The sequence below is a fragment of the Macaca thibetana genome, chromosome 14, assembly GCF_024542745.1.
Source record: "Macaca thibetana thibetana isolate TM-01 chromosome 14, ASM2454274v1, whole genome shotgun sequence".
Lineage (NCBI taxonomy): Eukaryota > Metazoa > Chordata > Mammalia > Primates > Cercopithecidae > Macaca > Macaca thibetana.
The window spans coordinates 7,637,565-7,662,232 of NC_065591.1; the positions used below are offsets into that span (position 1 = coordinate 7,637,565).

The 24,668-nt window shown below is 54.6% G+C and overlaps 1 protein-coding gene across 5 annotated transcripts in view; it reads left to right on the forward strand.

Moving 5' to 3' along the window:
* The window catches only part of SPTBN2 (spectrin beta, non-erythrocytic 2), a 43,985-nt gene that overhangs the window by 16,571 nt on the left and 2,746 nt on the right, over positions 1-24,668 (forward strand). For all 5 annotated transcript variants that reach the window (XM_050756558.1, XM_050756560.1, XM_050756561.1 and 2 more), the window contains 25 exons: positions 1,377-1,489; positions 1,637-1,824; positions 3,989-4,106; positions 4,709-4,867; positions 5,191-5,493; positions 7,506-7,659; positions 7,875-8,745; positions 10,988-11,125; positions 11,427-12,183; positions 13,115-13,317; positions 13,636-13,726; positions 13,947-14,093; positions 16,170-16,433; positions 18,337-18,561; positions 18,840-18,929; positions 19,255-19,515; positions 19,614-19,744; positions 19,973-20,177; positions 21,049-21,423; positions 22,415-22,659; positions 22,755-22,893; positions 23,496-23,580; positions 23,827-24,023; positions 24,353-24,495; positions 24,586-24,661. In XM_050756558.1, coding sequence (XP_050612515.1) covers positions 1,377-1,489; positions 1,637-1,824; positions 3,989-4,106; positions 4,709-4,867; positions 5,191-5,493; positions 7,506-7,659; positions 7,875-8,745; positions 10,988-11,125; positions 11,427-12,183; positions 13,115-13,317; positions 13,636-13,726; positions 13,947-14,093; positions 16,170-16,433; positions 18,337-18,561; positions 18,840-18,929; positions 19,255-19,515; positions 19,614-19,744; positions 19,973-20,177; positions 21,049-21,423; positions 22,415-22,659; positions 22,755-22,893; positions 23,496-23,580; positions 23,827-24,023; positions 24,353-24,495; positions 24,586-24,661 — 5,678 coding nt within the window. The remainder of the gene's footprint in view (positions 1-1,376; positions 1,490-1,636; positions 1,825-3,988; positions 4,107-4,708; positions 4,868-5,190; positions 5,494-7,505; positions 7,660-7,874; positions 8,746-10,987; positions 11,126-11,426; positions 12,184-13,114; positions 13,318-13,635; positions 13,727-13,946; positions 14,094-16,169; positions 16,434-18,336; positions 18,562-18,839; positions 18,930-19,254; positions 19,516-19,613; positions 19,745-19,972; positions 20,178-21,048; positions 21,424-22,414; positions 22,660-22,754; positions 22,894-23,495; positions 23,581-23,826; positions 24,024-24,352; positions 24,496-24,585; positions 24,662-24,668) is intronic.

A 24,668-nucleotide genomic window follows, 5' to 3' on the forward strand; every position in this document is an offset into this window, starting at 1 on the left:
GCAGCCTGGCTCCAGAGCCTGTTTCCTCTGCTGTTTCTGGTAGAGTGGAGACCAATCTTGGTGCAGCCAGAACAGGGAGGAGAGAAGGGCCCAGTGACTCCCCTGCTGGAGGTGCTCCTGAAGTTCACTGGGTGGATGTTCGCTGGTCTTGGCCATTTTCTCCCTGTTTTCCATTCTACCTGTAGCCCTATCACCTGGACCCTTTTACTCCAGAATGACAAGTGTCAGCGAGCTAGCAACAGACATAGGCTTCATGCAGTGCTCCTTAGAGAGCCTCTGGGCAGCATGGCTGTAATTCAGAACCTGGAAATAAAGCTAAGCATTCTGTAACTTTCCGAGATGACTTCAGTGGCTCCTGCCTGCCTGCGTGTTTCCAGAAATGGGCAAGAGGCTTCCAGTCTCATAGTCTTACCTTTAGGATAAAATCTGGCCTATTTAAAAGAACCCATAGATTTCAAGTTACGGTCAGCCTCGGTTGTGTGGTGGAAGCCAGTTCGGCTTGAAAGACACTCCCCTCCTTGGGCCCACAGCTGAGGTTTGGGATTGAGGTTAGAAACAGCGTGATCACACCTGGAGATGGTGCTGAGAGCTGGCCTCTGTCCCCACTGAGCTGCAGGGATCACAGGGCCCATTGCTCTGTGCATCTTAGGTTCAGGAGGCTTAGTTCATACCTTCTGTCCTGCTGCCCCTCAATCCATTGACTTTTTTTTTTTTTTTTTTTTTTTTTTGAGACAGAGTCTCGCTCTGTCCCCCAGGCTGGAGTGTAGTGGCACGATCTCAGCTCACTGCAAGCTCCGCCTCCCGGGTTCACACCGTTCTCCTGCCTCAGCCTCCCGAGTAGCTGGGACTACAGGCGCCCGCCACCACGCCCAGCTAATTTTTTTGTATTTTTAGTAGAGATGGGGTTTCACCGTGTTAGCCAGGATGGTCTCAATCTTCTGACCTCGTGATCCGCCCACCTCGGCCTCCCAAAGTGCTGGGATTATAGGCGTGAGCCACCGCGCCCGGCCTCCATTGATTTCTTAAACATTGTTCCAGCCTAAAAGTCCGTGATCCATCCCCACATAGCAATGCTGTCTCTTTTCTTGCTTTTCTTCCCCAAACAACTAATTTTGGTCTCCATGGGGAACTCTGAGTAAAAGCCTCCTTCTGGGGTTTGTGCTCTGCTTGGAGGGCCCTTCTTGTTTCCAGAAGAAGGGAAAAAAGGTGAGCTTTTGGTGCCCCTTTCATTTGAATGGCCAAGTTGTCATTTTGCTCTAAAAGGGGATGGAGAGATGTCAGCCTTGGAGGACTGGGCAGGCCCAGGGTTTGGGGCAGCTGATGCAAGTTGTGGATGTACTTCTGGGAGGCCTGACCCAAATGGTCCGCTCTTGCAGATGTGAATGTGGACCAGCCAGATGAGAAGTCGATCATTACCTATGTGGCTACTTACTACCATTACTTCTCCAAGATGAAGGCCCTGGCAGTGGAAGGCAAGAGAATTGGCAAGGTACTGTCCATGGGCAATAGGTATAAAGGCCAGAGGAGGCCCGGCTGAGGGGTCTTACTCCCTCAGTGCAAGGGCAGGGTGGAGCTGCAGGACTGGGCCAGGGACCCTGTGGCTGGGACTGTCATGTCCATGTCTTCTGCCTCCCAGGTGCTGGACCATGCCATGGAGGCAGAGCGCCTGGTGGAGAAGTATGAGTCCCTGGCCTCAGAGCTGCTGCAGTGGATCGAGCAAACGATTGTGACCCTCAATGACCGGCAGCTGGCCAACTCCCTGAGTGGGGTCCAGAACCAGTTGCAGTCCTTCAACTCCTACCGCACCGTGGAGAAGCCGCCCAAGTAGGTGTCCCTGGGGCCCCACCCTGCCCTGAGCTGTGCTCCCACGAGAGGAAGCCTAAATTAGCACAACTTTCAGGGAGGGAAATTTGGCAGTACATAAGTGCAGTAGAGATTTCCCATGCCAGAAGCATCCAAACAACGTAGTTGATACAAAATAAATTTTTTTTAATGATTAGCCATTTTAAAAAATCATGCTGTGGGCAGGGCATGGTGGGTCATGCCTGTAATCCCAGCACTTTGGGAGGCCAAGGCGGATGGATCACCGAGACCAGTCTGGCCAACATGGTGAAACCCCATCTCTACTGAGGTCGGGAGTTTGAGACCAGCATGGCCAACATGGTGAAACCCTGTCTCTACTAAAGATACAAAAAAATTAGCTGGGGATGGTGGCACATGCCTGTAGTCCCAGCTACTCGGGAGGCTGAGGCAGGAGAACCACCTGAACCTGGGAGGCAAAGGTTGCAGTGAGCTGAGATCATGCTGCTGCACTCCAGGCTGGGTGACAGAGCAAGATCCATCTCAAAAAATAAATAAACAAAAAAACATGCTGTGGAAATGATTGCTATGATGTGTTGAGTCAGTGCAATTCATCAGATAAGATTACTGATCAGGGTGTCATGGCAACCCAATCCCAGCATAGGATAGAGGGGACTGGACCTGACAGGCAGGTCATAACCGGCAACGTGGGTGTGGCTGGTAACGTGAGAATTGCAGAGGTTCTTATCATTTCAATATTTTAGCAATTAACTGTTCCAAATATGTGATTGCTCTTAGGCAATTCTGTTCAGTACCTGCCAAAATGTCTGTGTTTATGCTGTCATGGAGTTCTTTTGGAATTAATATATATCAGCTCTGAAACTAATATTAGTCCAGAAAACAACTGTTTCTATACATTCCAGGGAATGATTTAAGGTGTACCCTTTAACCTAGGAAGTCGTCTTCTGGGCATTAAACAAAGATGTAGCTTCAAGGATGTTCATCAACACAACCACTATAAAAGAAAAATAAGTCACGGGTCAGCCACTGAAAATGACATTAAATAAATGCATTTATTGACATGGAAAAATGTTCATGAAAAATAAGCAAGGAAATAGGTTATAAAAGAATTATTTCAGGCCGGGCGCGGTGGCTCAAGCCTGTAATCCCAGCACTTTGGGAGGCCGAGACGGGCGGATCACGAGGTCAGGAGATCGAGACCATCCTGGCTAACACGGTGAAACCCCGTCTCTATTAAGAAATACAAAAAACTAGCCGGGCGAGGTGGTGGGCGCCTGTAGTCCCAGCTACTCGGGAGGCTGAGGCCGGAGAATGGCGTAAACCCGGGAGGCGGAGCTTGCAGTGAGCTGAGATCCGGCCACTGCACTCCAGCCTGGGTGACAGAGCGAGACTCCGTCTCAAAAAAAAAAAAAAAAAAAAAAAGAATTATTTCGGACCGGGCACGGTGGCTCATGCCTGTAATCCCAGCACTTTGGGAGGCCAAGGCGGGCGGATCACAAGGTCAGGAGATGGAGACCACAGTGAAACCCCGTGTCTACTAAAAATACAAAAAATTAGCCGGGCGTGGTGGCAGGCGCCTGTAGTCCCAGCTACTCAGGAGGCTGAGGCAGGAGAATGGCGTGAACCCAGGAGGCGGAGCTTGCAGTGAGCCGAGATTGCGCCACCACGCTCTAGCCTGGGCGACAGAGCGAGACTCTGTCTCAAAAAAAAAAAAAATAAAGAATTATTTCGGCCGGGCACAGTGGCTCACGCCTGTAATCCCAGCACTTTGGGAGGCTGACGTGGGTGGATCACTTGAGGTCAGGAATTTGAAACCCCGACTCTACTAAAAATACATAAATTAGCCAGGTGTGGTAGTGCACGCTCCTGTAATCCCAGCTACTCAGGAGGCTGAGGCAAGAGAATGGCTTGAACCCAGGAGGCGGAGGTTGCAGTGAGCCCAGATTGTGCCACTGCACTCCAGCCTGAGTGACAAAGCAAGACTCTGTCTCAAAATAAAATAAAACTATGTTCTTTTGGTTCGCCAGTATTTTCTGGTTTCCACGTAAAGAGCTTGTATTACTTTTGTAAGAAGAAAAGCACCACAGGACAGCCATTTTGAAGAGGAAAGAGTCCTTGTGACCCTCATGGGCTTTAATTCTAACCCCAACCCGGCCTCCTGCCTCAGGTTTACCGAGAAAGGCAACTTGGAAGTGCTGCTCTTCACCATCCAGAGCAAACTTCGGGCCAACAACCAGAAGGTCTACACGCCCCGCGAGGGCCGGCTCATCTCGGACATCAACAAGGTCCGTGGCTGCCCACAGGCCACCCACCCTCAGCGTAGCCCCTGGCCCAGACGCCTTGCACACATCCCCAAACCCGGGGCCATCTCGACCTTCACCAAACTCTACTATCTGCTGCCCCAACTTGAAACTCGAGCACTCCGCCCAGCTGCCCACACTGTGCCAGATGTGATTCTCCCGCCCTCTCAGGCACATGGCTCCCTGCTCCTTTGTCTGACTCTCCATACGAGGTCACGTAAGGAAATTATGCCCCAAGTCCCTCAGCTTATTCCACCTGTCCCCAACTCACTATCCCTTCCTTTATTTTTTTCACGATGTTGTAAGATGACTAAAAGTAAAAATAAGGTTCGCATACAGTCCTGCCAACACAAAGGAATCAGATGGTTTCCACTGTTCCCGCTCCCTTCAGTCCTTTTCCAGAAGCTTCTACATAGCTTCACAGACTCCCAGCGCTGCCCTCTTTCCTGTTTCCACGCCCAGGCGTCTCACCCACTGCATTCCACGGATCCACTAGACCGAGCTTCCATGGGACTTACCATGTGCCTCCAGCCCTACTGAGCCCTCCCTGCCCTGTCCCTTCCACTGACTCTGTCCCCACCCCACAGGCTTGGGAGCGGCTGGAGAAGGCGGAGCACGAGCGTGAGCTGGCCCTGCGCACCGAGCTCATCCGCCAGGAGAAGCTGGAGCAGCTGGCCGCCCGCTTCGACCGCAAGGCTGCTATGCGGGAGACCTGGCTCAGCGAGAACCAGCGCCTCGTGTCCCAGGTAGGACTGGAGGCTCCTAGGATGCTTAGGCTGGTCAGAACTGGGAGAGAGACAGTGGTGGATAAGAAGCCCCGCGGGTTGGAGAGACCATGAAACATGAAATCCGCCACCTGGGTAAAAAGGCCTAGAGGTCTGGGAGCAAGGGGCCAGAGGCTGGGACAGAAGAGAGTGTTGGTGAAAGAGGATGGGGGTGGGGTAGAGAGGGAACTTAGAGCCACCACATGGAGCTGGGATCTTGCAGCCCAAGTGCTCTGCAGGACAGAGGAGCCGGCAGAGGCACTGTCCCTTGGTCCCCACACCTCCTCTCCCTGTCCCCGACACAGGACAACTTTGGGCTGGAGCTGGCAGCTGTCGAGGCAGCAGTACGGAAGCACGAAGCCATTGAGACGGACATCGTGGCCTACAGCGGCCGGGTGCAGGCGGTGGACGCCGTGGCTGCAGAGCTGGCCGCCGAGTGCTACCACGACATCAAGCGCATCGCCGCTCGGCAGCACAACGTGGCGCGGCTCTGGGACTTCTTGCGGCAGATGGTGGCCGCCCGGCGGGAGCGGCTCCTCCTCAACCTGGAGCTGCAGAAGGTGTTCCAGGACCTGCTCTACCTCATGGACTGGATGGAAGAGATGAAGGTATCAGTGAGGCGTGCTGGGTGGGATACAGGTGATCAAGAGTTGAGGGGGCCCCACAGTGGGTGCGTTTGCCTGTCTGCTCGGCCAGTCTCTGTGGAGTGTGAACCAGCACAGGGCCCTGTCCCCAGTAGCAGTGAACAAAGGAAACAGGGCCTTGTCCACACGGGGTTCATGTTCTAGATGGAGGAGGCTGATGACAAAACCCACGGACCTTTCCATAAACAAAAGAGCAGGGGCCATAAAACCATTGATGAATCTGGAACAGGGCGGCGTGAGGGGCTGGTCAGATAAGGCCTCTGAGAAAATGCCATTTAAGCCGAGACCAGAATATTGTCAAGAACAGCACAGAGAGCTCTCAGGAGAGAACGTTCCAGGTAGAAGGAAGAGCCGGCGCAGGCCCTCGGCCCGGACCAGCATGGTGTGTTCAGGATCAGAAGGAAAGCCGGTGGGCTGTGAGCATGAGGAGTGGGGGCCGTGGACTGAGATTTGGGAGGGCACAGCCAGCCCATTAGGGTCTTACAGGCCTGGTCAGGGAGTTTGGATTTTATTCAAAGTAACACGGATCCTTTAAAGTGATTTGAAGGGGCCGGGCACGGTGCTCACGCCTGCAATCCCAGCTCTTTGGGAGGCCAAGGTGGGCGATCACTTGAGGTCAGGAGTTCAAGACCAGCCTGGCCAACATGGTGAAACCCCATCTCTATAAAAATACAGAAATTAGCCGGGTGCAGTGGTGGGCGCCTGTAGTCCCAGCTACTCAGGAAGCTGAGACAGGAGAATCGCTTGAACCCAGGAGGCGGAGGATGCAGTGAGCTGAGATTGCACCACTGCACTCCAGCCTAGGTGATAGGGCAAGACTCAGTCTCAAAAAAAAAAAAAAAAAAAAAAAAAAAAACCACAGCTAGGCAAGGTGGCTCACACCTGTAATCCTAGGACTTTGGGAGGCCAGGGTGGGTGGATCACCTGAAGTCAGGAGTTCGAGACCAGCCTGGCCAACATGGCAAAACCCCGTCTCTAGTAAAAATATAAAAATTAGCCACACGTGGTGGCACACGCCTGTAATCCCAGCTACTCAGGAGGCTGAGGAAGGAGAATTGCTTAAAGCCGGGAGGTGGAGGTTGCAGTGAGCCAAGATTGCGCCACTGCACTCCAGCCTGCATGACGGGAGCAAGACTGCATCTCAAAAAATAAAGAAAGAGGCCGGGCACGGTGGCTCAAGCCTGTAATCCCAGCACTTTGGGAGGCTGAGACGGGTGTATCACGAGGTCAGGAGATCGAGACCATCCTGGCTAACACGGTGAAACCCCATCTCTACTAAAAAAATACAAAAAACTAGCCGGGCGAGGTGGAGGGCGCCTATAGTCCCAGCTACTCGGGAGGCTGAGGCAGGAGAATGGCGTGAACCTGGGAGGCGGAGCTTGCAGTGAACTGAGATCCGGCCACTGCACTCCAGCCTGGGCAACAGAGCCAGACTCCGTCTCAAAAAAAAAAAATAAATAAAAAATAAAATAAAGAAAGAAAGTGATTAAAAGGTTTTGAGAGGCATAGAGACTTCATTGTACCTTACGTTTGTAAAAAGGTCACTTTGGCTACTCTGAAGAAGGCCTGTGGGCAGGCAGCATGAGAGCAAGACCTGTTAGGGTTGCTGCCATCTCCCAGGCGGGCAGCGGCCAGGAGGGTGGATTGGGGAAAGATGTGGAAGGAAGGCTGCTGGGTGCAGGGGCAGAGCAGTGGTGACAGGAGGGTGTCAGTGATTCTGAGGCTAAGAAGGTTAGTCACAGCAAAGCTTCCAAGAGCAGGAGTTAGTTAGAACATTGTTCCACAGCAGGGGAGTTAAGGATAAGGATAAGGAGGTCGGGGTGCCAGAGCAGAACTGGGGTATCTCAGTGTGTGTGAGTAAGCAGGTTTCTCACCTGGGTGCAACACCTGGAGCCACAGAGAGGTTGGAAGGAAAACACGGCAGGTTAGCGCGTGCGTGCTCAGGCGGGCATCCGAACTCCATGTGTGCCTGGCAGGGCCGGCTGCAGTCTCAGGACCTGGGCAAGCACCTGACAGGAGTGGAGGACCTGCTACAGCTGCACGAGCTGGTGGAGGCAGACATCGCCGTGCAGGCCGAGAGGGTGCGGGCCGTCAGCGCCTCTGCCCTGCGCTTCTGCAACCCAGGGAAAGGTGAAAAGTCGGGGAAGGCACTGGAGAGGGAGGGGCTGGGAAGGAGCACATCAAGAGCCGAGGTAGAAGGGTTGGGAAACCTGGGGACAGGAAAGATGGTGACCAAAGGATGGTGACTGAGCTAGAGCCAAGGTGGGAAGCCCAAGAGAGTGTGGTGGCAGGGAGCAGCCGGAGGGCTGGATTGCAGCTCTGACCCTCTCCTGTGACTTTCTCAGAGTATAGACCTTGCGACCCGCAGCTGGTGTCAGAGCGGGTAGCCAAGCTAGAGCAGAGCTATGAGGCACTGTGCGAGTTGGCAGCGGCGCGGCGGGCCCGGCTGGAGGAGTCACGGCGGCTCTGGCGTTTCCTCTGGGAGGTGGGCGAAGCTGAGGCCTGGGTGCGGGAGCAGCAGCACCTCCTGGCCTCAGCCGACACGGGCCGGGACCTGACCGGTGTCCTCCGCCTGCTCAACAAGCACACAGCCCTGCGGGGTGAGATGAGCGGCCGGCTGGGGCCCCTGAAGCTCACCCTGGAGCAGGGCCAGCAGTTGGTGGCCGAGGGTCACCCTGGGGCAAGCCAGGCCTCTGCCCGTGCAGCTGAGCTCCAAGCCCAGTGGGAGCGGCTAGAGGCCCTGGCCGAGGAGCGTGCCCAGCGGCTGGCCCAAGCTGCCAGCCTCTACCAGTTCCAGGCTGATGCAAACGACATGGAGGCCTGGTTGGTAGACGCACTGCGCCTGGTGTCCAGCCCCGAGCTGGGTCACGACGAGTTCTCCACGCAGGCTCTAGCCAGGCAGCATCGGGCCCTGGAGGAGGAGATCCGAAGCCACCGGCCAACCCTGGACGCCTTGAGGGAACAGGCAGCAGCCCTGCCTCCCGCACTGAGCCGTACGCCTGAGGTGCAGGGTCGGGTGCCCACCCTGGAGCGGCACTACGAGGAGCTGCAGGCCCGGGCAGGCGAGCGAGCTCGGGCCCTGGAGGCAGCCCTAGCGCTCTATACCATGCTCAGCGAGGCCGGGGCCTGCGGGCTTTGGGTGGAGGAGAAGGAGCAGTGGCTCAACGGGCTGGCCCTGCCTGAGCGCCTGGAGGACCTGGAGGTGGTGCAGCAGAGGTAGGCCCCTCAGGCTCCCAGTGGGACTGGCCTTGGGAGGCAGGGTAGGGGCCAGGATGTGGGTGGTGAGTCCCTCCATAAACTGCCTGCCTCACCCCTTTGAGTCTTAATGGTTGTCCGTTTCTAGTTTTAACAAAAGATGTTAACCATACTCACAAGTAGAGACATTTCACCGCAAACCTCTCTATACCCATCACCCAGATTCAATCATTGCCAATATCTTGCTTTATTTGATTCTCTGCCCTTTTAAAAATCAAATCCCCAATATTAGCATGTCCCTCCTACGTTCTTCAGGGTGCACCCTTTAAGAAATACAAGGAAGCATTCGTACCTACGATATATTATTTTGAAATTGTCTGTGTGGACTTAAAATAGCTGAGGCTTTGAAGTTATAAGCCTTTTAGACAGAGACACTAAAATAGCTTTATTTACAGAATAAATCTTCAAATCATTTATTCAATAATAAATCTTAAAAAAAATTTATAGAACCATTATCCCATAGAACAAAATTAGGAATTTCTTTTTTTTTTTTTTTTTTTTTTTTTTTGAGATGGAGTCTCGCTCTGTCGCCCAGGCTGGAGTGCAGTGGCCGGATCTCAGCTCACTGCAACTCCGCCTCCCGGGTTTACGCCATTCTCCTGCCTCAGCCTCCCGAGTAGCTGGGACTACAGGCGCCCGCCACCTCGCCCGGCTATTTTTTTGTATTTTTTAGTAGAGACGGGGTTTCACCATGTTAGCCAGGATGGTCTCGATCTCCTGACCTTGCGATCCGCCCGTCTCGGCCTCCCAAAGTGCTGGGATTACAGGCTTGAGCCACCGTGCCCGGCCAAAATTAGGAATTTCTTGATATGATCTATGATCAATGTATAATCAAATTTCCTGGTGTTTAAAAAAATGTAATTAGGTTGGGCCTGGTGGCTCACACGTGTAATCCCAGCACTTTCGGAGGCCAAGGCAGGAGGATCACTTGAGTCCAGGAGTTCATAACCAACCTGGGCAACATAGTGAGACTCCACCTCTACACATTTTTTTTTTTTAATTAGCCAGGCATGGTGGTGGGCACCAGTAGTCCTAGCTACTGGGGACGCTGAGGCAGGAGGATTGCTTGAGCCCAGAGGTCGAGGCTGCAGTGAGCTGAGATCATGCCACTGCACTCCAACCTGGGTGACAGAGTAAGACCCTGTTTCAAAATAAATAAATAAATATAAATAAAAATGTAATTAAAGATTTTTTTTTTTAGTTTTCAAGGTATCCTAATGTAGAGGTTAACAAACTACAACCCTTGGGCCAAATCCAGCCTGCTGCCTGTTTCTGCTTTATTGGAAGAGAGCTACACTCTTTTTGCATATCGCCCGTGGCTACTTTCAGGCTACAGCAGCAGGGCTGAATAGTTGCTGCAGCAGCTGCATGGCTCATGACGCCTATAATATTTACTGTTGAGCCCTTTACAGAAAACATTTGCAAACCCTGCCCTATTAGAACATAAAATGCCGGCCAGGCGAGGTGGCTCACACTTGTAATCCCAGCACTTTGGGAGGCTGAGGAGGGTGGATCATGAGGTCAGGAGTTCAAGACCAGCCTGGCCAAGATAGTGAAACCCCCCATCTCTACTAAAAATACAAAAATTAGCTGGGCATGGTGGCGGGCACCTATAATCCCAGCTACTCAGGAGGCTGAGGCAGAGAATTGCTTGAACCCAGGAGGCAGAGGTTGCAGTGAGCCAAGATCACGCCACTACACTCCAGCCTGGGTGACAGAGTGGGACTCCGTCTCAAAAACAAAAACAAAATATAAAATGTCCCTGGAAGAAGTTATCCTTCACATTTTCATCACCCAGACCAATATTTTTGGTTATTACTTCATTTTCTAACACATATTAGTGGGATGAGACCCAGATAGGCAGCTAAGAGGGAAGTCCCAGGAGGCTCAGAGGATCCGAAAAAGGGTTGGCCCCATGCCAGGGTCTAGTTTGACTTGTGTGTATGTTCCTGACCTTTACCTTTCACCATCTTTTGAGCAGTTCTAGCGATAATAGTTATTCTGCTTGTTTTGGGGGAGTTGGGGGTTCCTCCCTTGACCCACAGATACTATGAACCTCATAGGCTGAGAGGCACAGAGACTCCTGCAGATAAGCCTCCTGGTGAAGGAGACACCCTCCTGGGTGTCTAAGAGAGGTGGACTTAGGTAGACTGGGCACAGTGCTGCCTCCCACATTTCACGCCTGACTCTTCCACCCTCTCAGGTTTGAGACCCTGGAGCCTGAAATGAACACCCTTGCAGCACAAATCACCGCGGTGAATGACGTTGCCGAGCAGTTACTGAAGGCCAGCCCCCCAGGCAAGGACCGCATTGTCAACACCCAGGAGCAGCTCAACCACAGGTGGGCTTGGAAGGGCAGGACTGGGAAACTGACAGAGAAATGAAGCAATGGGGATGGCAGTGGGAGGCAGGTTTTGTAGAGCCTGGCAGAGTGGCTACCAAGGAGGAAGCAAACCAGTCTGGAATACGTTGGGAAAGGAAAAAGGATCAAAGAGACGAGAGAGGGAGTCAAGGTAGTCTGAAGCAGCTGCTGGCCAGAAAGGGAGGAGTCAAGGGGAGATACCAAGGGAGAGAGAAGCAGGGAAGAAGCTTCCAAATAGGCCTGGCCAGGGCAGGAAGCTGAACCCTCCCCCTGCTCTCAGGTGGCAGCAGTTTCGGTCCCTGGCAGACGGTAAGAAGGCAGCTCTGACCTCAGCCCTGAGCATCCAGAACTACCACTTAGAGTGTACGGAGACCCAGGCCTGGATGAGAGAGAAGACCAAGGTCATCGAGTCCACCCAGGGCCTAGGCAACGATCTGGCTGGGGTGCTGGCCCTGCAGCGCAAGCTGGCTGGCACGGAGCGGGACCTGGAGGCCATTGCTTCCCGGGTCGGTGAACTGACTCGAGAGGCAAATGCCCTGGCTGCCGGCCATCCCGCTCAGGCAGCGGCCATCAACGCCCGGCTCAGAGAGGTGCAGACCGGCTGGGAGGACCTCAGGGCCACCATGCGGCGTCGAGAAGAGTCGCTGGGGGAGGCGCGGCGGCTGCAGGACTTCCTGCGCAGCTTGGATGACTTCCAGGCCTGGCTAGGCCGTACTCAGACTGCTGTGGCCTCTGAAGAAGGGCCAGCCACCCTGCCTGAGGCAGAGGCCCTCCTGGCCCAACATGCAGCCCTTCGGGGAGAGGTGGAGCGGGCCCAGAGCGAGTACAGCCGGCTGCGAGCCCTGGGCGAGGAGGTGACCCGGGACCAGGCTGACCCCCAGTGCCTCTTCCTACGACAGCGACTGGAGGCCCTGGGAACTGGCTGGGAGGAGCTGGGCCGAATGTGGGAGAGCCGGCAAGGTCGCCTGGCCCAGGCCCACGGCTTCCAGGGATTCCTGCGGGATGCTCGTCAGGCTGAGGGCGTACTCAGCAGCCAGGTGAAAGTCCAGGCAAAGTCCCAACCAGGAGGAAGAGCAAAGTAGGGACCCGGGGAAATGTGAAGGAGCGGGATGGGCAGGAAGGACATGTTAGCAAAACGGGGCCGTGCAGTGGTTCAGGCCTGAAATCCCAGCACTTTGGGAGGCCAAAGTGGGAGGATCACTTGAGGCTGAGAATATCCAGACCAACCTGGGCAACATGGCAAGACCTTGTCTTTACAAAAAAAAAAAAAATTTAAGAAAATAGAAGAATTTTTTATAAAGAAAAATGGGAGCCAGACAGGATGGCTCAAACCTGTAATCCCAGTACTTTGGGAGGCTGAGGCAGGAGGATAACTTGAGCTCAGGAGTTTGAGACCAGCCTGGGCAACATAGTGAGACCCCCATCTCTACAAAAAGAAAAAAAAAATTAGCTGGGCATGGTCATGCATGCCTGTAGTCCCAGCTACTGGGGAGGCTGAGGCTGGAGGATCACTTGAGCCAGGAGTTTGAGGCTGCAGTGAGCTATGATCATACCACTGCACTCCAACCTGGGCCATAGAATGAGACCCTGTCTCACAAAAGAAAAGAAAAGGAAAAAAAAAAGAAAAATGGGAATGAAAAAAATGTGAATATAATTTACTAAAACTGACTTTAGAAGAAATAGAAAACCCAGTTTGTCGTGTAACTGTTAAAGAAATGGAATCAGGAGCTAGAAGTGAGATAGAACAGGATTTGGGCTGGGGAGTGGAAAGTCCTTCCCACCCAGCTTCCCTGTGACTTTCTGAGACTCCCACACTGGCTGGCAGCCTCCCTGTCTTCAGAGTTCTCCTGGCTACCCTCCCTGTCTGTGGGTTGGCCCCTACCTCTCAGATTTGCCCCTGGGTGGGTCCCTCCTAAGGGGGTGAATTGTGCTGGGGAAAATGAGCTGAATGTCACCGCTCCCACGCAGGAATATGTTCTGTCTCACACGGAGATGCCAGGGACACTCCAGGCTGCTGATGCTGCCATTAAAAAATTGGAGGACTTCATGAGCACCATGGATGCCAATGGGGAACGGATCCACGGGCTCCTGGAGGCTGGGCGCCAGCTGGTGTCTGAAGGCAACATCCATGCCGACAAGATTCGGGAAAAGGCAGACTCCATTGAGAGGAGGTCTGATGAGGCGGTCCATGAATTAGGGGTCCTGGGGGAAATCTGGGAAACAGGGTGGCCTCAAAGATGAATGTGGCACAGGAAACGCACAGATGGGGTAGGAGCTGACGGAGAAGTAGAGGGGAAGAACCAAGTGGTTGGAGAGGGCTGGGAGGTTCTACCCCCAACCAGGGCCAAAAGGAAGTCAGGATTCCTGGGTAACCTCATGCTCCTGGAAGGCGTTATTCCCCTAGAAGAAATGGAGGCCCCTAGGTTAGCCAAAGGGTCACAGCCCTTTTACAGCAAATTCCAGGGTTTCACAAGAGGGTGTCATTCCAGGCACAGGAAGAATCAAGACGCAGCACAGCAGTTTCTGGGCCGTCTTCGGGACAACCGGGAGCAGCAGCATTTCCTGCAAGATTGTCACGAGGTGAGGCTCCCTGGGGCTCCGGGATATTCCCTAGCCATGTCTTTCCCACCTTGAGCCTAGAATAAGTCCAGCACAAGGTCACCAGAGACTGTGAGCCCCTTCATGCTTCTTCCCAAGGTGCCCACTTCTCCTGGCTCACTGTGGCCCTGCTTTTATGCCCCCCTCTCCCCTCCCTTGGAAATGCCCCCTCTCCTTTGTCCCTGTTTTACGTTTGGTCCAGCTGAAGCTCTGGATTGATGAGAAGATGCTAACAGCCCAGGACGTGTCCTACGACGAGGCCCGCAACCTGCATACCAAGTGGCAGAAGCACCAGGCGTTCATGGCCGAGCTGGCTGCCAACAAAGACTGGCTGGACAAGGTGGACAAGGTGAGTGGTGCTGTGGGGGCTGCCTCTCGGCAGAGTCCCCCACCGTGCAGGGGAGGGCCTGGCTCCAGGACGTGGTTTTCGTCATGGTTAGAGACTGTGGGGCTTCTGGTGCCACAGCTCCACGGTGGAAAGTTATGGCCTGGGAAACAAACGTCTTTGTTGGAGACAGAGAGTGGGACAGTGAGTCCAGAACCTTGATAAAGTACAAATTAGTAGGTAGCCAAACTGCAGCTTGGATTTAACACCATAACTGTTCCTGAGTTCAAAGCAGGATGGCGCTCTTCAGTGGGCTCTGCAAACCTTGTCTGGAAAGGGCTTGGCCTGGATGGTCAATATTTGAGGCTTTGCAGTCCAAACAGTTTCTGCTACAACTACTCATCTCTGTCGTTGTAGTGCAAAAGCAGCCGCAGAGAATAGGTGAATGAATGAACATGGCTGTTTCCCAGTAAAACTTTATTTGTAAAAACAGGCAGTGGGCCAGATTACCTCATGGGCTGTATGTAGTCTGCCAGTCCTTATTTTCGAGTCTTACTGTCCCTGGTTCTTGGTCTTCCACCTAGCTCTTCCTCAAGAGCCAAGGACACATAAAGTTTTATATCTGCTCCACAAGTATCCCTACAGAACATGGTATGCGCTCAACAGTCTGTGAGGCACTGCAAGGTCTACGAAAAGACACTTTCCTTCCCCCAAGGGCATGACGGTTGGGACAAAAGGAGACCAGTGTGCTTTCAATTGTTTCCATTCATTCAGCAAATATTTACTTGGTACTACTATATCCAAAGCATTGTATTAGGCACTGCATGGGGTCCGAAAGGGATCCCCTGGTAGGCTCCACCCTGAAGGAATAACGCTGTAGTCAGGATATGAGGCATATATGCAGGTAGCTAAATAGAATCCAGAGAAGAATCTGATGAGTGCTGTGAGAGTGGCCCTGCTGAAGCCTGGGGAATAAGGAGAGAGGAGATATGGAAATTCTAGAAGCAGCAACATCCAGGGCAGTCCATGGCGGATGAGTAGAATTTGGACAAGTGGAGATATTGAGGAAAAGATGTTTCCAGGTAGAGAAAACCAAACAGAAAACCAGTGGTAGGCAGTGCCTGTTTGGGAGCAAGGGGGTGAGCGAGTCTGGCAGCAGCACAGAATGTGTGCAGGGCCCCAGGGAAGAAGAGGTGGGAGAGAAGCCCGGAACACCCTGACCACCACATGCGTGTGCTTCCAAGTGTGGATTGTGCTTAAGGTTGTGAAGCTACCCAGGCAGTGCTAGCCTTTGATGCTCTTCATCCCGACAGCCACAGCCACCTGCAAAATGGCCTGAAGGCAGTGTCTGGGTTTGTGTTCCCCTAGAAGCAGACCCAGAAGTAATGATTCTAGGGAGGTGACCCCGGGAAGCATCAGTAGGGGAATGGAGCGATGAGAAGGGACAGAAGTCATGCCAGTTACCCCCATGGGCAGCGGGAGCCCAACCCTCATGGGGCACTCTGTGGGGGTGTAGATGAAACACAGAACACAGCACCCGCACAGCCACAGCACTTGGATGCTGCGTATTTATCCATCAGCTCCCTGTCTCACTGGTTGAGGGCTGCTTCTGGGCTCGTTAACTCCGTGGCTCTTCCAGTTTGCCTTCCACACAGTTCAAGGGAGCACACTTCCCTCACCACCCCAGACGCAAAAATCCTCAAGCAGAAAAGCTGGAAGTGGGGAAACCAGGTGGGACTCACTTGCTATCAATGAAGTGAAGAGTAATGAGTTGAGAAATACAAAACGATGGCAAATAAGTCGATGTGCAGTGTGGTGCCAGAAACCACAGGCACCAAGGAACCCAAACTAAAGAGAGATTGCAAGGGCTTCCTCATTGAAATGCTCTTTGAGCTGGGTCTTGAAGGAGGAGTGGGGTTCATCAGCGGTAAGGGAACAGCGGTTTAGAAGGGATCTTAAACCTCTGCGAAGAGTATGTCAATGAGAACACACAAGGACTTAGAACTATTGCCCACACTTCAGGTCTCTACTGCCCGTGCTCTCAGCCTCTAAAGTTCAAGCTAATTTGGGCACTTTGACGTTCTCTGTCTTGCCTTCCAGGAAGGGCGAGAGCTGACTCTTGAGAAGCCAGAGCTGAAAGCCCTGGTGTCGGAGAAGCTGGGGGACCTGCACAGGCGCTGGGATGAGCTGGAGACCACCACCCAAGCCAAGGCCCGCAGCCTCTTTGATGCCAACCGAGCTGAGCTGTTTGCCCAGAGCTGCTGTGCCCTGGAGAGCTGGCTGGAGAGCCTGCAGGCCCAGCTACACTCGGATGACTACGGCAAGGACCTCACCAGCGTCAACATCCTGCTCAAGAAGCAGCAGGTGTGCTGTGGGCCTTTGATGGGGATGGTGAATAGCAGAAGAAAGGAAGGGGTCTGAAGCTTTCAAGATTTGGGAGGCCAGCTAAGGCCTGGCAGATAACACCTTCAGTAGCATTTCCCGGAGTCATTTCTCTGGGCAGCCAGTATCAGAATCTCTAGGAATATGTCACAGTCAGGATTAGGGTTAGGAGACAGACCCACTAATAATTTGAAGATGAGAACTTCAGTAAAAAGAAATATTAATTAGGCCAGGCACGGTGGCTCACACCTGTAATCCTGGCACTTTGGGAGGCCGAGGCAGGTGGGTCACTTGAGGTCAGGAGTTCAAGACCAGCCTGGCCAACATGATGAAACCCCATCTTTACTAAAAATACAAAAATTAGCTGGGTGTGGTGGCACATGCCTGTAATCCCAGCTATTTGGGAGGCTGAGGCAGGAGAATGGCTTGAATCCAGGAGGCAGAGGTTGCAGTGAGCCATGATCGTGTCATTGCACTCCAGCCTGGATGACAGAGCGAGACTCCGTCTCAAAAAAAAGAAGTATGAATTAGGAAAAGGTGGTAAAGAGAACTCTACAGCAGGGGTTAGAAAATTTTTTCAGTAAAGCGCCAGATAGTAAATATTTGGGGCTTTGTGGGTCATAAGGTCTATGTCACAGCCCTTCACCTCTGCCCTTGTAAGGTAAAAGCAGCTGTGGATTATACGTAAAATAAAGGGTATGGCCAGGTGTGGTGGCTCACACTTGTAATCCCAACACTTTGGGAGGCCGAAGTGGGCGGATCCCTTGAGTCCAGGACTTTGAGACCAGCCTGGGCAACATGGCAAAACCCCATCTCTACAAAAAAATACAAAAAATAGCTGGGCGTGGTGGTGGTGTGTGCCTGTAGTCCCAGCTACTCTGGAGGCTGAGGTGAGAAGATTGCTTGAGCCTGGGAAGTCGAGGCTGCAGTGGGCTGTGACTGTGCCACTGTACTCCAGCCTAAGTGGCAGAGCGAGACTTGTCTCAAAAAAATTTTTAAAAAGGGGTGCAGCTGTGGTCCAATAAAAACTTTATAAGGCTAGGCAGTGGGCTGGACTTACTGGTCCCAGCTCTAAAGAATGCAGAATGGGAAGTGTAGGGAGCAGCTGACACCTCTGGGGTCGAGGAGTCCTCCAGGAAGGAGCAAGATGGCTGAGTCTCAGACCTCCTTGGAGAGGGCAGAGGCCCACTGAATGGCCTGGAAATTTGTTGGGGTATCACAGGCCAGAGCAGGTCTGAAGCCAGCAAGCCAAGGCTGACCAGCAGGAAGTGGCCACTGGAGTGCAGCAAAACTTGCCAGAGAGTTCAGAGCCACCGAATCTCTTGCGCACTGTGGACAGTTTTGCTGTAGGAGGAAGGAAAACACGCTGGAACCGTGGCACGCCCCTCATCTGCTAGGCATTGTGGTGTCCCTCCAGCGCCCTCTGCTGACAAGGTCTAGATTGTGCCCGCTGGCAAAGGAGGAATGTTTTCAGGGACCAGTTCAAAGCAGGGCCACGATGGATTGGGGATGGAGAGACAATGAGTTGATAATGGGCACAGTTATCACACTACCCTGGATTTTTTAATCTCAGTCTTTTAGATTTGGGGGTGTGGGTGCAGGTTTGTTATAAGGTTATATTGTGTGATGCTGAAGTTTGGGGCATAACTGAACCCATCACCCATGTAGTAAGCACAGTACCCAATAGAGATTCTTTCAACCCCTGCCCTTGGACTCTCGTGTGTATAAAGTTGGAGATCCACTGATCCAGCCCACGAGGGGGTGCTCTCCCTGGGTGAGCTGCAGTGATAAGCAGCCACAGTGGGCTGGATAGAGACTGGTGTCTCTGCTGGGCGTGAAGGCGGAAATGCAGAGCTAACATGTCCTTCCTCCTGGCGGTTTGCAGATGCTGGAATGGGAGATGGCTGTGAGAGAGAAGGAGGTGGAGGCAATTCAGGCCCAGGCCAAAGCGCTGGCCCAGGAGGACCAGGGTGCAGGGGAGGTGGAGAGGACCTCGAGGGCTGTGGAAGAGAAGTTCAGGGCCTTGTGCCAGCCCATGCAGGAACGCTGCCGGCGCCTGCAGGCTTCTCGCGAGCAGCACCAGTTCCACCGGGACGTGGAGGATGAGATTGTGAGTCACTGGGGCCAAGGACAGCAAGCTGCCCCCAGCCACGTGGCTTTCCAGCCTCCCTCCTCAATGCCAGGGAGATGCCAGCAGGGCTCTGTTCCCTCTTCTCTTTGGCATTGACCATGTCCCCTCTAGGGAGACTTGGGGATGCCCCCCAGAACCAGAGATGACCGTTCCCTACACACATGGAGGTAGCCCCAGGTGTTCCCACTCCCACTAAAAGTCCCTGGTGCTTTTGCCTTGCCCTCTGGGCCTCCACTGACCGCCTCTTCCTCTTCCAGTTGTGGGTGACAGAGCGGCTGCCCATGGCCAGCTCCATGGAGCATGGCAAGGACCTACCCAGTGTCCAGCTTCTCATGAAGAAAAACCAGGTGAGGCAGAGGCTGAAGGCAAAAGAGAAGTTCCCAGGAGCCTCCCCAGACTTGGACGTGTGTTTTTTCTTAAGACCAGGCCCCCCTCAATGCTGAGTGTAACCCTGGACTTCAGTGGCTGTCTTTCCTCACCTCAGGAGGGTGGGTCCTCTCAGTGGGACATAGTGGGGGCTGGGGGGCTGAGGCGTGTTACCATGGCAGCCCCAGCTAGGAGAGGGAGCAGAGGACCCAGGAGGGAGAGAGGCACGGGGTGAAGGGTGGTCTCCAGGAGCATGTGGGGCTGCGGCAGGCCTTTCAGCATTTTCTCTTCTGTGGCCATGGGCAGACTCTGCAGAAGGAGATTCAGGGCCATGAGCCCCGGATCGCGGACCTGAGGGAGCGGCAGCGCGCTCTAGGTGCAGCAGCAGCAGGCCCGGAGCTGGCCCAGCTGCAGGAAATGTGGAAACGCCTGGGCCACGAGCTGGAACTTCGAGGGAAGCGACTCGAGGAGGCCCTGCGAGCCCAGCAGTTCTACCGTGATGCTGCTGAGGCGGAGGCCTGGATGGGCGAGCAGGAATTACACATGATGGGCCAGGAGAAGGCTAAGGTGAGGGCCAGGACACAGCCTGGTGTATGTGGCCAGTTCTGCCCTCCCCCGACCCGCTGCTTGATGCCACTGTCCCCTCCCACCGTCCCTTCCCCCAGGATGAGCTGAGTGCCCAGGCAGAGGTGAAGAAGCACCAGGTGCTGGAGCAAGCCCTGGCCGACTACGCGCAGACCATCCACCAGCTGGCAGCCAGCAGCCAGGACATGATTGACCATGAGCACCCAGAGAGGTGGGTGCAGCGGCAGCCCGGCCCAGCCTAGGGGAGGAGCTGGCTGCAGGAACAGGAAGGTGCAGGGAATGTGGAGCCTTCAGTGCTGTGTGCATGGAGCCTCCTAGAAAGCTGGAGTGCAGGGTGGGCGAGCTGTTGGGAGCCCTGAGGGACAGGGCTCCACAGAACAGGCCGGAAGTCAGAGCTACACCCCTAAGTCCCACAGTGCCTCTCCCACTCTTTCTGCAGCACGCGGATATCCATCCGCCAAGCCCAGGTGGACAAGCTGTATGCCGGCCTGAAGGAGCTGGCGGGAGAGCGGCGGGAGCGCCTGCAGGAGCACCTCCGGCTGTGCCAGCTCCGCCGCGAGCTGGATGACCTAGAGCAGTGGATCCAGGAGCGCGAGGTCGTGGCGGCCTCCCACGAGCTGGGCCAGGACTATGAGCATGTGACTGTGAGTGTAGGGAGAGCACCCAGCTCAGATCAGCCATGGGAAGAGTGGAGGACCCACAGGGAGACTAGGAGCTGGTCGCAGGCAGAGCACTGGGGGGCCAGGAGACAAGACCAGGCTGGGCAGGCACTGCCCTCCTGATTTTGAGGTATATGATTTGAAGAGGCTGGGCATGGTGGCTCACATATGTAATCCCAGCACCTTGGGAGGCTGAGGCAGGAGGATAACTTGAGCTCAGGAGTTTGAGACCAGCCTGGGCAACATAGTGAGACCCCCATCTCTACAAAAAAAATGTTTTTTAATTAGCCAGGCACGGCAGTGCAGGACTGTAGGCCCAGCTACTCAGGAGGCTAAGGTGGGAGGAGCCTAGGAGGTCGACGCTGCAGTGATTGCGCTAGTGGACTCCAGAGCAAGACCCCATCTCTAAATACACAAACACACAACACACACACAATTTGAAGAATTGTGCAGAAAGGGGACATGAAGCTGAGCTGAGACAAGGGCAAATAGGAAATTATCACTCACACTTTTCAACAGAATTCAACAAAATGGGGTATGATCCCCTCCACGGTTTAGGGGCTTGGAGCCTCTGTCGTACAGAAATATGGGCCATAGTTAGGGGATTCTTGTCTGAGGCCTGAGGGTCCCAAGCACCTCGAAACCCCTTTGCCGGGGGTGGAGGGCGCCTGTCGAATACAGGGTCAGTGGGAAGCAACCATGCCTGCTCCTTAACCACCGGGGGGAAACCTGTCCCGGCCCCGTGGCCAGCGGGGAGAGGTGGGTTCTGAGTTTGGAGTGGAGGACTCGCCCCATCAGGCAGGGACCACATCCCCCAACATCACAGCATGGTCTGTCCATCTGCTTCCTCTACCAGATGCTCCGAGACAAATTCCGAGAGTTCTCCCGGGACACGAGCACCATCGGTCAGGAGCGCGTAGATAGCGCCAATGCACTGGCCAATGGGCTCATTGCTGGGGGCCATGCCGCACGGGCCACTGTGGCCGAGTGGAAGGACAGTCTCAACGAAGCCTGGGCTGACCTGCTTGAGCTGCTGGACACGCGGGGTCAGGTGCTGGCCGCGGCATACGAGCTGCAGCGCTTCCTGCACGGGGCACGCCAAGCCCTGGCGCGGGTGCAGCACAAGCAGCAGCAGCTTCCGGACGGGACTGGCCGCGACCTCAACGCTGCCGAGGCCCTACAGCGCCGACACTGTGCCTACGAGCACGACATCCAGGCCCTCAGCGCCCAGGTCTGACCCAAGCATGCGGAGGTGGGGGAGGCTTAGAGGAGGCCAAGGGGGAAATGCCGGGGAGCGTTCCCAGGAGCTAGGGCAGAGCTCAGAGATGCTGGGAGGATGGCACCCTTTGGAGGGCCATTTCAAGATGAGGAAATTGCTCCAAGGAAACATCTCTGTTTGGCTGGGCACGGTGGCTCTCGCCTGTAATCCCAGCGCTTTGGGAGGCCGAGGAGGGCAGATCACCTGAGATTGGGAGTTTGAGACCAGCCTGACCAACATAGAGAAACCCTGTCTCCACTAAAAATACAAAATTAGCTGGGCCTGGTGGCGCATGCCTGTAATCCCAGCTACTCAGGAGGCTGAGGCAGGAGAATCACTTGAACCTGGGAGGCAGAGGTTGTACACACCACTGTACGCCAGCCTGGGCAACAAGAGCGAAACTCGTCTCAAAAAGAAAGAAACTATCTCTGGCAGGGGACATCTAGCCACTGCATTCACACTTTTAATGACAAGCCCCCTTGAGAGCCCATGATGTCTTCAGGGGTTCCCAGTGGCCAGGAGACTCTTCATGCTCTGCTAAATCTGCCTGTTGGTGCTTCCCAGGCTTGAGCTCTAGGCCCACACTCAGTAAGCATGGATCCTTCCCTCAACCACTAAAACCCATCAGCCCCTGCCTGAATCCCCTCTTCAGGCTAAGTGTCTCGTTCTAGCAATCTCCAAGGTCCATAACATCCTAGACAGGCCTCTGAAAGTTCAACTGGCCAATGGCCCTTTTCCAGATCCTCCCCAAGTTAAGCCCAGGTTCCCAGATGAGACCCAATAGGGCAGAGTGTGGCCAAGCACCTGCCTTCATCTTTCCCAGCACCCCCACTCCCTGGCTCCTCCCCCTGCTGCTTTGGCTGTGAGACAGGCAGCAGGAGGTGAGAGTGGCAGCCAGAACTGAGGCAGGCTGCGGCTCCTTGGAGTCCCCCGCTCTGCCTGACTCTGACCCGGGGCCCCACAGGTCCAGCAGGTGCAGGACGATGGCCACCGGCTCCAGAAGGCATATGCTGGAGACAAGGCTGAGGAGATCGGCCGCCACATGCAGGCCGTGGCTGAGGCCTGGGCTCAGCTTCAGGGAAGCTCTGCCGCCCGCCGGCAGCTGCTGCTGGACACCACGGACAAGTTCCGCTTCTTCAAGGCTGTCCGGGAACTGATGCTCTGGATGGATGAGGTCAACCTGCAGATGGATGCCCAGGAGCGTCCCCGGTGAGAACCCTAGGGCCCGGGGCCTCCATGGGTTGTGTGGCTGGGCTGTGATGGGACTGTGGGCAGCAGATGATGCTGTTTCTGCCTCCCCCCAGGGATGTGTCCTCCGCGGATCTAGTCATCAAGAACCAGCAAGGCATCAAGGCAGAGATAGAGGCCCGGGCGGACCGCTTCTCCTCCTGCATTGACATGGGGAAGGAGCTGCTGGCCAGGAGCCACTATGCGGCCGAGGAGGTGGGTGAGGCCCGGGTGGCCGGGCCATTCTCACTGGGCAGTGCTGAACGCTGACTTCTTGGCAGCTTTCTGCTTCCTCTCATTCTTTCTTTGCAAGAAATTTTTCATTCTCTCCCCTCAGTGCCATTCAGGGGTTTCTTGCATTCTGGAAATGTGAGAACCGTCTGCCTTTTGACATCAGAAATCACTGGTCCTGGACCAAGCATGGTGGCTCATGCCTGTAATCCCAGCACTTTGGGAGGCCCAGGCGGGCAGATCACCTAAGGTCACGAGTTCGAGACCAGCCTGGCCTCCAAGGGTTGTGTGGCTAGGCTGTGATGAAACATGGTGAAACCCCATTTCTACTAAAAACACAAAAATTAGCCGGGCATGGTGGTGGGTGCCTGTAATCCCAGCTACTCGGAGGCTGAGGCAGGAGAATTGCTTGAACCTGGGAGGCAGTGAGGTTGCAGTGAGCTGAGATTGCACCATTCCCTGGGCGATAAGAACGAAACTCTGTCTCAAAAAAAAAAAGAAAGAAATTATCTGTCGCCCTGGGTGACTCCCCAGGGGCCCTGGAAAGACCTCACATCCTGGTGCTAACTCATATCTCTGCCCCCCAGATCTCAGAGAAGCTGTCTCAGCTGCAGGCACGGCGCCAGGAGACGGCCGAGAAGTGGCAGGAGAAGATGGACTGGCTTCAGCTGGGTGAGCTGCTGAGGGGGCCCCAGGTGCTGTGGGGAGTGGGGGGCATTCTGCACCCTGTGGTTTCCAGAGTAGGTGAGACCAGGAACCCTGGGTGTGAAACTCACGATGTCCAACCTTGGCGCTGCCTGGCACAGCTCTGGGGCAGTGGCTTTCTCTGTGTCCCTGTTCTTGAGGTTGCCATGGCCACTGTGCCCTGCCAGTGGCCACTCTGACCCACCATCTTCCTGTGACCCCTGATCCCACCAGTTTTGGAGGTGCTCGTGTTTGGAAGAGATGCAGGGATGGCAGAGGCCTGGCTCTGCAGCCAGGAGCCGCTGGTGCGCAGCGCTGAGCTGGGTTGCACGGTTGATGAAGTTGAGAGCCTTATCAAGCGGCACGAGGCCTTCCAGAAGTCAGCAGTGGCCTGGGAGGAACGATTCTGTGCGCTAGAGAAGCTTACTGCGGTGAGGGACACAGGACCCCAGATGCCCACCCCCAACCTGCTCCCCCGACCCATGCTTGCTTCTGCTTGGAGAAGACATGTCTTCTCTCTTGCCACTGTACCAGTGGCTCCCAGATGTGAGCTGAGCGTGCCGTTGTCACCACACCTTTAGGAGGTGTCAGTTCCCCTGGGTGAGGCTGAGACACCTTCTCCCATTTTGTCTCTTGTCCCCACCGTCTTCTCGAATTCTGTTCTCCTTTTATCATATTTCATCAAATCAGAGTTGAGACATTTCAGCTCTCCCTATTTCCCTGGCCCTCTTACACGCGACTTTCTACACGCTGAATGCAGCTAGAGGAGCGGGAGAAGGAGCGGAAGAGAAAGAGGGAGGAGGAGGAGCGAAGGAAACAGCCGCCTGCTCCTGAACCCACAGCCAGTGTGCCTCCAGGGGACCTGGTGGGCGGCCAGACGGCTCCTGACACCACCTGGGACAGGTGAGAGCCAGGACGCCTGGGGTAGGAGGAGGAGGCTGAGCCCAGGCCACCCAGGGACTAATGATCCTGTGTTGTCTTTGGTCATCCCAGAACCCAGCTACGGCCACCACCATCCACACAAGCCCCCAGTGTTAATGGAGTCTGCACAGATGGAGAGCCCTCACAGGTGACCC